Below are 13,098 nucleotides of genomic sequence, written 5' to 3'. Positions count from 1 at the left end.
TTTCTCAAAAAAAGTGGTAAAGCGCGGTCAACCTCTTCCTCATTCTCTAGCTTTGTCTCTTGTACTGCTAAAAAGTCAATCTCCCTTTCTTCGAGTAGACGGTGTAGCTGATTCTGCTTTTTCCTCGAATGAAAACCGCGTACATTTAAGCTGGCGAAGCGGAAACCGCCCATCGCTGCTTCAGGGGGTGGCTTTTCCAAAGCTTGCCGCGCAAGCGGCTTCGACACGTTTAAGCGCTTACTTGCGTATGTGGCCCTCGGTTCCTATTTATTTCGCTTGACGTCACTAACACCAGTTCCCAGAGCAGAGTGTGTGTCCACTCCGTTCCCTTGACCCTCGGGAAGGGGACCTGCTTGCTTGGTTTCACCTTGGTCTCGCTCGTTCAGCTCCGAAGGTGTAGCAGCACTGCAGTCACTGCCTTGCTCCATGGAAGAATCATCCCCGGTCTGCGAGGACACAGGTATGGCTCCTGGGTCTTGTGGCTGGTGGTCGCTGATGGCTCCGGTCTCGCCTGGTACGGAGGGAAGACTGTTTGCAGGGCCGCCCGTGGACGCCCCCACTTCGCCGTTGGCTCCCAATACTTCGGACACGTCCATGAACTGGTCGAGATTCGATTCGGCATCCTCATCACCGCGTCTCAGCACCGTGGCATAGGTCGCGTAGCACTCGTTGTCTTCGTGACCAAATTTGTTGCACTTGTTACATTTTAGTGCGCGGCACTGTTTCCGGATATGGCCTATTTTTTGCACCGTAGGCAGAGCGGTGGTCTTCCAGGCACGATGACAAGAGATTGCACCCCATATACCTTGATCATATGGGGCAGGTCGGAAGAGCTGACGGCGTCGTGCAGCGTCATGCTGACTTCCCTGTTCAGGGTTTCCAAGTGTTCCATTCCCGGGATTCGCCATTTCTCCCTAACGATGTTACGAACTTTACCGTAAGGCTCGAGAGCTTCCACCACACGCCTGTCTTCCGGATACGTTGGGAGCCAAAGTAGCCTTACCCTAATGTCCTTTGTGTTGGGATCCAGCACCAGACATTTCCGCGCCTTGACCGTGAGTTGTCCAATCCTTTTCATCTTTTCTGTGGCAGCCATGCTTGCGAGAGTGATCATCCATATGTGGCTCATTTGGAATTGTCCAATTGAAACCACGTCCGTCATGTCCACGATGTCCTTCAGTCCGTCTCGAAAATCCACAGCACGGTATAGTCTTCCCATCAGGTCCGTGTGCAAAAAAACGGAATTCAGACACATTTTTCCATCCGGGAAACGGGGCAACACCACACGATACTCATCGCTACTGCTGGCTGCAGCGTCGATGCTTCCTCGGCCCGCGTGGGCCGATAACGCGCCGTTATCGGAGCGCATCATCGTCCGTCCGCTCTCGTCGAAAGCCGGAAGCGAACTCCACCACTCCACCTTGACTTTCTGGGGTTTCCTACCTGTCTTATTAATGCACAAGAAACGAAATGTATCCAATCGGAGGTGTTCTGGAAACACACGCCGCCGCGTGGAACGCGGTACGACGCTTAGTGTCACGTGATACGTGCTCGTTTGTGCTCCAGAAATCCTCTCACTGTTTGTCTCGCCCCGTGTACATGTAGTATTCTTTGTTTATGAGCTTTAGAGACACGGTATCATCATCATCTGCGAGAATCAAGAGCCACGTTATTGAGTATACAACACGGGCACTTCACACCATCGTACGTGGTCTCCGAGGAGGATATGAACGAATATGTGCAGATGAATGAACCGTACTTAATCCAATGAATCAAAGAATCAAAGTTTCCAGGAACCCGCCGAAAACCAAAAAATGGCGGAGCCAGGATTTGAACTCTGGGCCTCCCAATGTCCGGTCGGGTGTGCTAACCACTACACCACTCCACCTTGGCTTTCTGGCGTTTTCTACCTGTCTTATTAATGCACAAGAAACGAAATGTATCCAATCGGAGGTGTTCTGGAAACACACGCCGCCGCGTGGAACGCAGTACGACGCTTAGTGTCACGTGATACGTGCTCGTTTGTGCTCCAGAAATCCTCCCACTGTTTGTCTCGCCCCGTGTACATGTAGAAGTATTCTTTGCTTATGAGCTTTAGAGACACGGTATCATCATCATCACCACCCATATATATATATATATATATATATGGGTGGTTTCATCTCAAATCGTGCAGGCAAAAAGGGTCGAATTTTTAATTTCAACGAAAAAAATATATGTTATGGCGCCGTTTCTAAAAACGCAGTCGCCACAAACCGCAAGTTCGTCGGATTTTTTGTTCTCGACTTACGAATTCTTAAAGAGGCCGCGGCGAAAATCAGTGTTTTTCACACCCGTCGTGGGTCGGATGTTTCGCTTGATCTCCCGCCGTGGATTTTCACTCCACATTATATTATCTTTATTCAAGCACTCTGTGGACACATTTAAAAGGCTCCAATACCATAAAATAATTTTAGGCGTTTTGCGTTTTTTCTGTAAAAATGTCAAAAACGCCCCCTCGGTCAATTGTTGACGAAATTTGACAATTATTTACTGGCGATCTACTTGGGTTACATTGATATTTTTTTATGTCCACGGAGAGCCCAAAATACGCTCTTTTTATGTATTATAAAATGACCCGGCTGTATAAAATATCCTTTGCGGTACGTTTACGTTAATATTATGCGAAAACCAAAAAGTAGCATTTTTGAAATTGATTTCCTCAAAAAACCCATTTTTTCTTTTCTTATTTTTTGTTCAAATGTAGATATGATAGTTGTCTACACGAATATCAAGCCGACGAAGTGTATATTTTGTTTGTATGTTTTATATTCAGGCCTCAATATAGGAAAAATACGTCTTTGTTTTGCAAGACCTAAGTCAGACATAGCGACCCAAGCGTCTCTATGAATTGTGAAAAAGTTTTCTTGCATTTTTTTCTGCATTTTGTAATCAATTATAAACGAATTTTGTGGTATTGAACATTTATGTTTTGATAAGAGCGGGAACCACGAGATAGATATCTAACCAAATCAGCAGGCCTAGTAGACTTTCAATAACCAAAAGGCACAGACGTTGTATTGTTTCGATTTATAAACCTTTCACAGTAAAGTAGCACGACTAACTATTAGCTGTTATATTGCTAAGACAAAGAAAGTTACCACCTCCGTCGATATATTATATACAATTATTTCCGAAACCAAACACCGGGGTTTGTTCACCGCACATCGCACAGGTCACCAGGGAATGTCCTTTCACTTCCGTAATACATAAAAGTGATGACACAGAAACGGTCCGAAACACACAGAGCGTGTGTCGCGGAGAGGGGTAGGAAATAAAAATACATAAATAAGAATTAAATTGCCCGACTCCGATCGTAACGAAAATTGGGTAAAAAAATAAAGTATTCAGGTTCGAGCGGTGGCAAGGCGATATGTCCACGCCTGGTGGAGATTCAGACAAAGAAGTCGACGACACGTAAACGTAAAAAAAAAAACAAAAAAAAACAATAGACGGGAAAACTCAGCCGCACATGGCGAGAACAAAAACCAACTCCTCCGGGCATTCCCTAAACGGGACGCAACCAAATGCGTGCGAACACGCTCTCTACATGGCGTAGCGAACCGCCAGGCCGCTACGCCATGACGAAATAAACCCAACAACTGAACAGTGCTAACAAACAGTTAGTAAGAAAACATTGAAAAAAAAAAAAAACGTTCAGAAAAAGGCGCACCCGAGAAACAAAGTTCAGCGGGGCGAAGAAACACACACGAGTCGGTCCCACGACACTGAAGTCTGGCAGGATGACGGCGTCCAGATGATGCTCGAATCTGTTCCTCCCTCTATTACGCACATCCACGACGGCTGTGCGGAACAGTGGCTGTGCGAAACAAAGTAAAGAATAGATTCGAGCAGCGATGCGCGAGAAGGTAACCGAGACTATGCCTCAAGCTTCATATCGGGAGAGGAGCTTTCAAGGTAGTTTCTGCAGTTACTCAAACTTTCTCTTTCCCCTTCCCTTTTTCAAAAGAACACGTCAGCCGGCACTAACTTTTCATCTCGGGAGAAGCCCACTCTTCACAAACGGTTATAGTTGACAAGGAGGCTGACTTCGCCCCAAATAGTCTCCGGGCAGAATACAAACACAAGTATATTTACCAACACGCTCGTTTCAATGTCAGTCTCCGGGCTTCGCTGTTTCCAAAAGAGATAAATAACCCTTTATAAGGACAGAACGAGCGGGTTGATGGGGATAATTAAACTTAAACAGTCCCTTCTCGTTTTGTTTCTCAAGTTTAGTAGATAACCCTTCGGTGCTATCGGATCTCCCCGGAGAGAGATAGAGCACGGCCGTTTCAAGGTAAGGATAGTAGGGATGCCGCGAACTTTTTTCGAATCGAAGTTTCGATGATCGAATCAAGCGGTTCGAAAGGTTCGAAATATTTCGATTTTTCGAATTGTCTATATCGTAAAATCGACGGAGGTCGAATTTTCGAACTTGTTAAGCTAAATACTTCGGCGCTTTTCGAACCGTCAAACTTATTACGCTAAAAAATTTGATATTTTTCGAACTTTCGAACTTATTGCGCTGCAAGGTTCGATGCTTGTCGAACTTTCGAACTTGACTGACCAAAATATTCGATGAATTTCGAATTTTCGAACTTATTTATCAAGAGAATTCGATAAGTTTCAAACTTTCGAATTCTGAAATGTCAGAAGTTCGACGAACTTCGAACTTTTAGGGTAAAAGTTCGACGTTCGTCGAACTTCGAAAGACCGGCGGACGGTTTCATTTGATTTCAAGTAGTGGGGTACATTCGTAATTTATCTTTCTCGAACTTTTACACGCGGTGCTGCGTTCCTTACAAAAGACAATGTCGTTTATTTCAATGTTCTGGCATGCTTAGGTTTAAAGTAATAAATCCCCGAAGGGGCGAGGAAGGACGACGGGTTTTTGACGATTATCATTTGTGCCAGATTTGAAGCACGCTGCAGCCGGAGCTATTTATGGTATACTTTTTTAAGAATGATCTATGTATAGCCTAGGTAAGTGCCGTCTTAAGTTGTGATTATTGTTATTCAACGTGAGTTTCGAAGAAATGTCCAAACATGTATCTGCATGCAATTATGACCTAAACTTGATATTTATTTTCGTCTAAGTTGTTTGAGGTATCGCATTTAAATTAACACCACAGACAGTACATATCTAATAGTGTTTAAGTTCAGCACGTCATTAAAAGAAAACTTTTTTTTTTTTCGCTTCACGTTCCTGGGACGTGTTTCTTTTAGCCTGTATACATTTTGGTAAAAGAAACTTGTTTCGAAGTTCTGAACCTCTGAATATGCAAGAATAAAACACTTCCGACAAATTCTTGATAGTTTTCTTTTTTTTTTTTTTTTTTTTTTTTTATCGGCACAGGTATTTAGGTTGAAAAGACAGCTTTGAACTTCCGAACCACTAAGCATGTGACGAGTAGTGTCTTCTGACAACGAGTTTCTAACAATGACCATCTGCGCAACCTTTTATGCAGTGAAGAGCGACAGTAGCTAAACATATGCATAAATAATTTCAGATTAAAATAAGCTCGACCACGCCCTCTTTCCCCGTATTGTTTTCTTTAACAGTCCGAAATACCTGCAAGGGGGAAAAGGAGGCTAAAGCCCCCCCGCTACCCTCTTTCCCCCCGTTTTTCCTCTTCCGACGCCACTTGTATGGTAGAACGCTCCTCGACCTCGGGTTGTGTTGGCTTTCGTGCTTTTTGCGAGGCGATTCCTCCGTCCCAGAAAATAAACCTCCAGGACAATTATAAACTTCACCGGATCGGATTACTACCAGCGTGCAAGGGGTGGCGAGCTAGTTTGCTAGGTCGCTTCAAGGTTCTTCTGAGCCACAACCTCCTGCTCGCCCCTGGCCGTTTCGAACTGGATGAGTCTCGTAAAACAGTGTGTTCGTGTAATCACTACTGCGTGATGCAGGTTAAAGACCCCCCGGGGCTGGCGGTCACAATTCTGCACTGGCAAATATTCTAGCACGCCCGAAGCACTCGTCGTCTCATTTAATTGCCTGACCAACTTCGCAGAATCTAGATATCACACCCTAACTTTTCTAAACTTAATTTTGTGAAAACCAGTGAGTCGTGAAAACGTTATTTGAAACTGAAACTGTGGAAAAACTTGAAAATCGGACTTCGAACTTTGAAAACTTGAATTAGAAAAAAATTCAAAATCTTCAAAGTTTTTTTTTTAGTTTAGCGTTGAAAGAGAATCGAAATCTTCGAACTTTTCGAACTTTATGCAGAAAGAAATTCGAAATCTTCGAATTGGTCGAACTTCATGTCTATAAAAATTCGAAGCGTTCGAAGTTTTCGAATTTTTTTCCCAAAGAATTTCGAAATCTTCGATTTTATCGAACCTGAAGTAAAAAAATATTCGAAATATTCGAATTCGAAATTTTAGAAACCGTGAAAGCTTCGAAATTTTCGAATTCGAAACTCCGCTGTGGTCAAAAGTTGCGAATTTTTCGAATTCGAACCTCGGTCGGTACGAAAATATCGAAATTTTTCGAAATCGACCTTCAGTTCGCTTCGCAAATATCGAACCTTTCGAAATCGAACCTAGGGTGGTTCGCGACATCCCTAAAGGATAGGGCGCTCGAAGCTAGGGCGAACAGGCGGTATCATTTTACGCATGCACGGATGGCTGGTTTCAAATTTCCCCACATCCCTAACGAAACCGGCCCATCTTCGTGTGTGCGTCTGCCGGATTTGCGTCCCGCGCCGCCGGTTTTAGCGCGCACGCGGCGTTGTTTTGGCTGGCAGAACAGTTGTTGACCGTCGATATTGTAAGGCCATGGTGTCCTCATCCTTTCAGGCAACGATTCCTTTGCTTTCCCTTGTGTAATACTTTGACTGACTCCTCCTGGGTGGCTGTCACTGTTCGCCGCGTCAAGGACACACTCGTACCATTTCACTCCTCGTGACACAGGGTGCGCTGCTCGCTTTACTGTCACGGCTCACGGGCCGTCCTATCTAACACAACGAGCGCGAAAGGTCGTGGTCATCTGCTGGTTCCAGAAGGGAGGGACGTTCATGTAGGCAAATGAGGGCCCCGAATCAATACGACGTCCTGCCGACTCCTACACGTTAAAAATTTACGACAGCTGCTGGTCTGTTAAGAGGTGTTGCTTTCTTTTTTGAACTCCTCCGATGTAGCTTGCCGTCTATAATAAAATATAAATAATCAATAAATATAACAAGGTGGAACTACTATCTTTGATTGTTATGTGGGAAGGTTGGAAAAGGCAAAAATATTTCCAAGTTTGTGAAGACGCGCAATTCGCAAGTCCATTTCGAGCCGTAAAAACACGTTTTTGTACGATATTGATGCTTCAATATAGAACATACAAACAAAATAAACACTTTCTCGACTTGATTTTTGTGTAGACAACTATCACATCTACATTTTAACAAAAAATAAAGATAAATAAAAAATGGATTTTTTGAAAAAATCAATTTCAAAAATGGTACTTTTTGGTTTTCATATAACATTAACGTAAACGTACCGCAAAGGATATTTCATACAGCCGAGTCATTTTATAATACATACAAAGAGCGTGTTTTAGGCTCTCCGTGGACATAAAAAATATCAATGTAACCCAAGTAGATCGCCCGTAATTAATTGTCAAATTTCGTCAACAATTGACCGAGGGGGCGTTTTTGAAATTTTTACAGAAAAAAAGCAAAACGCCTAAAATTATTTTTATGGTATTGGAGCCTTTTAAATGTGTCCACAAAGTGCTTGAAAAAAGATAATATAATGTTGAGTGAAAATCCACGGCGAGAGATCAAGCGAAACATCCGACCCACGATGGGTGTGAAAAACACTGCTTTTCGCCGCGGCCTCTTTAAAAATTCGTAAGTCGAGAACAAAAAATCGGACGAACTTTCGGTTTGTGGCGACTGCGTTTTTAGAAACGGCGCCATAACATATATTTTTTTCGTTGAAATTAAAAATTCGACCCTTTTTGCCTGCACGATTGGAGATGAAACCACCCATATATATATATATATATATATATATATATATATATATATATATATTTCCCTGAACAAAAACAACCATGCTGTACTATTTTATTTACTTTTCTTGACACGAGGATTGCACTTTTGCAAAAGTGCAGTCCTCCTGTCATCCTTATTTTCATATTTTGTTATTATTTGTTACGTAAATTAATATTATGCAGGTGATATTGTTGTTTGCTTGTACTGTAAGCATGTTAGGGCAAATATGGCGGTAATTTACGACCGCCTCGCAATGATTTTGGCATTTTTTATAGACTGTGATATTTGTAGGTATGAATTCAACAGGTAGGCGGTTTTCTAGTAACCGTCTAGCTTTTGGCGCATGTAATACAATTAATCGTACGACGTTATGTAGCTGGTACTTTGTGATGTAATTTGTTATGCGAAGAGACAATGAGATCATAAAAAAGGAAATTCTGGTTTATTTATAAAATATAACCTTGTTTCAACCTGGTTTCTTCGTAGATAATCTAAGCATCTTTTTTTATGCTGTTATTATTAGTTGGACCAATCTGCAGGCCCAGGCACCTTGTTAAGAAAAATCACCCTGATCTCCCTTTTCTGCGACCAAACCCGCTCGGAAAAGAGGGAAGAACAAAAATGACAAGCAGCACTAAACAAAATAACGTGTCACAGTTCAAAAGGAAGGGAAACGCCGTGACGGGTTTTGTCCAAGCCCGTCGTAACAACTTTCGCTGCGCACAAGCGCAAAAAAAAAAAAAAAAAAAAAGTAAATAAAAATTTGCTGTTTTTAGTGGTGGTCTGCGAGAAATAGTTTAATAAGAAAAGTACCCCTCAGGGGAACCTCTTTACCCATATTGGGGATGCAAGCACTCGTACGTAAAGATGGTTTACGCCGGCGAGGGTGTGCATTGTGTAGGCGCGTGTGTGTGTGTGTTGGTGGTCACAAGCGATAGTATGATGGCGGGGCCGCCGGAAACGAAATGGAACGCCGCGCCACTAGTCCTCTGGAAGAGCATTTGCTACACGCACCGAACATACACGCACACACACACACATGTTTCAGCATCTGTTTATCCCCCACCGTGGTTCCTCTTCCAACCCCCCGAACACGCTCCCAAAAAATATGCCGCTAAAAAAAAAATATTGGTATTGGTATTGGTATTTATTTGCGCTCGTGAACGCAGGCGTCACAGAAAGGCGTGTAGCCCGTACAATAATGCCTGTGAGGCCCGTCTAGAGGGGGTGATTATGTTAGTGATTAATGAACAGTGAGGTATAATGAAGGGCGGGGCAGTGATGCACCGTGAGGGATGGGGCAGGGTTATGCGTGTGATCGCAGGTGTGCTCCAGCCTCGCAACAAAGTTCCAGTATTTCCGGTTTGTCACTCATGGGCATGCTGACAATTCTTGGTGGCAATGAACGCCATAGTTGTACAGCGCGGACGAGGCATGAGTTCGCGTGGCGCTCAGTTCTTGCGAGCAGGGGCTCCAGATGACCGGTACGGTGGTTCCTGCGTGGGACTGTGATCAGGTAATCATCTTGGGGTATCCCTGGCCCAATGATGGTTGCTAAAAGTCTCAGGGTGGCCATGTCTCTCCTGGTAGCGAGGCTTGTCCATCCTGAGGTTCTGAGTAGCTGGCTCGTCGAAATGTCGCTTGGTTGGAGACGAGGGATCGGGGAACTCCGGGCGTAGACCCCGTATGCGGCTTTCAGCTGGATCCTCTCCAGAATGTCTTGTGTTGACGTGGATCGAGAGGACCAGATCGGTGAACAATATTCTAGGATGGGCAGAACAAGGGCGGTGTATAGTTTCGCCATCACGATGGGTCCTAGGCCCCTGCTGATATTTTGTATGAACCCCAGCAGACGGCGGGAACGCGATGCAATGAAATGAACATGATTTGAGAAGGTTAATCGGGTGTCCAGAGTCACTCCATGTATCTTGATGTTGTCACTGCGGTTGATAACTTCGTCGTTGATCCTCAAGAGGGGATCAAATATAATGGCCGGTTCAATTTGCTTTGCCCCGCCCCCGCCCGCCCCGCCGGTCGAGTCGGTCATGACAAAAGGAACGAAGCAAGCACAGCAAGAGAGCTCACCCAGATGTCTAAACAAAAACGTTTAGCCTTTCCACTCTCGTGAAGAGGGAAGACCAGCGGAGCTGTACTCGATACACTGTGTGCTTCTTCTTCGTCGTCGTCTGTTTTTCGCGCTGTTTCCTACGATGAATTCCCACCAACGCGCCCAACTATCCATTCTTCTGTTATAGCTGGAAACGTTGCCGCCATCTACGAGCGACGGCGGAAACCATACTGGTTGTGTGCTTGCTGCCGTCGCTTATAGATGGCGGTAGCTGTCCAGGTAGGTTTGTGTCGACATACACGGACACGATCCTGAGGAACCTAGCCCTTAACAGCTCCGCTGTAAAAAGCTCGCGGTACACATAAGCACCTCTTATGAGTCGTGAATGCGAAAGCATGCAAGTCGCTCGTCCGCTCCCTTTTTCGTCTGCTGCGTAATTTTCGTCGCCGGTCAGTGTGGGTGCTTTCCTGGGCACGCTGACCTTGGACGAGGGGTTATGACATGAATATTTTGGGAGGTAGATATGAGGTCTACGTGCGTCATGTAGTGTTCACAAGAAGTTTCATGAATTTTGGAGCCCTAGTATTTGCAAAAATCAATTTTCTGATGTTGATCATTTGTAAGAAATTATCAGGCAACCCTGAAAAAATATGACGTAGCCAGCCTCTACCCCTGCCTCCAATAGTCACAACATGGAGTCCATGGGTCACGTGATACTGACTGGGGCTCGCCACGCTCGGCGACTCTCTTCACTCTCTTCGCGTAGGCACTCTTGCGAGCACAGCAGATCCACAGATGCTGCCGCCCTGACCCTGCCGCATGGCGTCTGGCATCTGATCTGATCCTCTCCGCCGAATTGCGAGAATGGTCAAAGTATGTTGTGCGGTGGGGTGCTTTAACGCGCAGAAGAAGGGGGTGGCTGTGTCATTTTTCCGCTTCCCGAAGGATTCGTCGATGCGGAACAGGTGGAAGGTAGGAGTCGCGCGCGACGGCTGGGAGCCATCGGATTCAACGATTTTGTGCGCGGCCCATTTCACGGCCGACTGCTATGAGGACATCGACGACTGTCGATCTTCTGTCGGACTACAGCCTAAGACTGCCCGGCTTAGGCATGGAGCAGTGCCAACGCTCTTCGTCGGTTTGCCACCGAACGGGAACAACGAGGTACGTATACATACGTATGTTGCAACATGTGTGTACGAGCAGCAGCCCGAGTGCGCGCGATGATTGATTTCAATCGCGGCTTGAAGTATGTTCCTTATGTTTAGGCGTATAAAAGAGGTATTCACTGCTTCGCACGATGATTTACCGCAGCACAGCTGCAAGCACGCACTCAATGTTAAGATGCAATGCAACGGATTATATTACACCGTCGGTACCTCGGTCGGAAAGGGTACGAGACTCGTATAAAAGGAATGGTTACAAAGAGCTTTCTAAGCCGTGGTATAGCGTAGTGGTAAGGTGTCTGCTTCATATGAAAGTGGACGCGGGTTCGATCCGCGGTGTGGGCCTACTTTTTTTTTTTTTTTTTTCTTTCGAGGCATTTAGCGATATTTACATCTTTTTTAACGATCATCACAAAAAAAAAAAAAAAAAAAAAAGATTGTTGTCGACGAAACTTTGCAGAACTAAAGTGCCTGCCTTGTGATCGCGTGCTGTCGGCTTCGGCAAGCAAACAAGCATTCCCACACGAATAACATCTAGCTCTGCTACACGAACCCTCGTGCCATGAGCCACCTGTCAAAGCTTTGAAACCAAATATTTCATAACAAAATAATGTTACAACACTATCGGTAAAGTGACAGATGGAGTGTTTAAAAAAGGTGTCGCATGACTTGCAAAAATGTTACTTAGATGCTGCCGAATACTACCGAGACAGAAGCAAATTATTTTAAACTCACCAGATACTGCAATATTGTCAAAACAGCATACTATGGTGCCTCCGAATACTTTTCAAACAGAAGCAAAAATTACTGGAAACTGACCGGACACTGCAATCATTTGAAAACAGCTAAGAATACAAAGAAGCTAACCATTGGGATTCTTCGTGCTTTACTTTGAACACTATACCATTGACAGTTTTCTTGTGTTCTCCCTAGATTTCATCCTACCTACCAATTTCACAACCCTGCAGTGAAGGCATTGAATTGGTGCTATTTCGTATGAAAACCTGTTAGAAGCCAGGGCAAAAAGCTGCCCACAGCAAAAAAAAAAGGACTGAAAGGAGCGTGCATGCACGCCAGTGCACTGTCTGTTTCTTTGTGCCCCTAGTTGTTCACTCATAATCGCCTCTCTATATCAATTAACCCACCTCCCCCACTGAAGACAGCTGGAGTCACTCTCGCCCTCTATTCCGATCACTCTGTCTCCAGTTCGGCAGTTAATTTCCTTATCCGTTGTTTGCTTGACTCACAGATCGTCGATGAGCCACTGGGTGCACAGTACAACACTGCAGTGACAGATAGCATCGGTTTGATGACTACCATGGAAGCGTCATCTACAGATATGGCTGATGCTGAGCCATGCACCACTTCATGGCCAGTCCGAATATCACCCAGTGTGGCATCCAAGTCCATACAAGTGGAAATGAGGCTTAAATCTAGAAATGTGCGATGCCAGACAACACCAAAAGTTGCACGCACCGGTAATCATATCTGTAATTTTTTTTGAGAATGCAATATCTGTGTGAAGTAATAATTACAGTTTGCGTCACACTTATTTCACCCCGATTTCTTGAAATTGGTAAGCATTGCTTTTCTTCTGTTCCATTCAGCTGTGCACACTACCCGCTCTGTAGCCAACCTGGTGAGCACCTCGTCACAAACTGAGGTTGCATCAAGTCCCCATTACTGGCAGTCCTCACCGATACGATCACCTGACAGGTCGCCTCAGCGTTACCTTCAGAACTTCAACGACGAAATGGAAGAAAGTGTCACCAACGATGAAGCTGACTTATCGTATGTTCCTTCAGTGTATGAAATAATTGCAGAT

General features: G+C 44.7%; 1 protein-coding gene and 1 pseudogene across 1 annotated transcript; one reads left to right on the top strand and one right to left on the bottom strand.

Moving 5' to 3' along the window:
• Window positions 1–261: 261 nt before the first annotated feature.
• On the bottom strand, window positions 262–1,385 carry LOC115309015. Its single transcript, XM_029967148.3, has one exon. The coding sequence runs from the start codon at window positions 906–908 to the stop codon at window positions 264–266; it is 645 nt and encodes a 214-aa protein (XP_029823008.3). The 5' UTR covers window positions 909–1,385; the 3' UTR covers window positions 262–263.
• A 9,577-nt stretch (window positions 1,386–10,962) lies between these two features.
• LOC121837359 lies at window positions 10,963–13,090 on the top strand (annotated as a pseudogene).
• Window positions 13,091–13,098: the final 8 nt, after the last annotated feature.

This window comes from Ixodes scapularis, unplaced genomic scaffold, assembly GCF_016920785.2.
Source record: "Ixodes scapularis isolate PalLabHiFi unplaced genomic scaffold, ASM1692078v2 PGA_scaffold3__209_contigs__length_174095766, whole genome shotgun sequence".
NCBI classification, from domain to species: domain Eukaryota; kingdom Metazoa; phylum Arthropoda; class Arachnida; order Ixodida; family Ixodidae; genus Ixodes; species Ixodes scapularis.
Note: the sequence above shows the minus strand (reverse complement) of the source record. Positions and strands in the feature narration are given on the sequence as shown.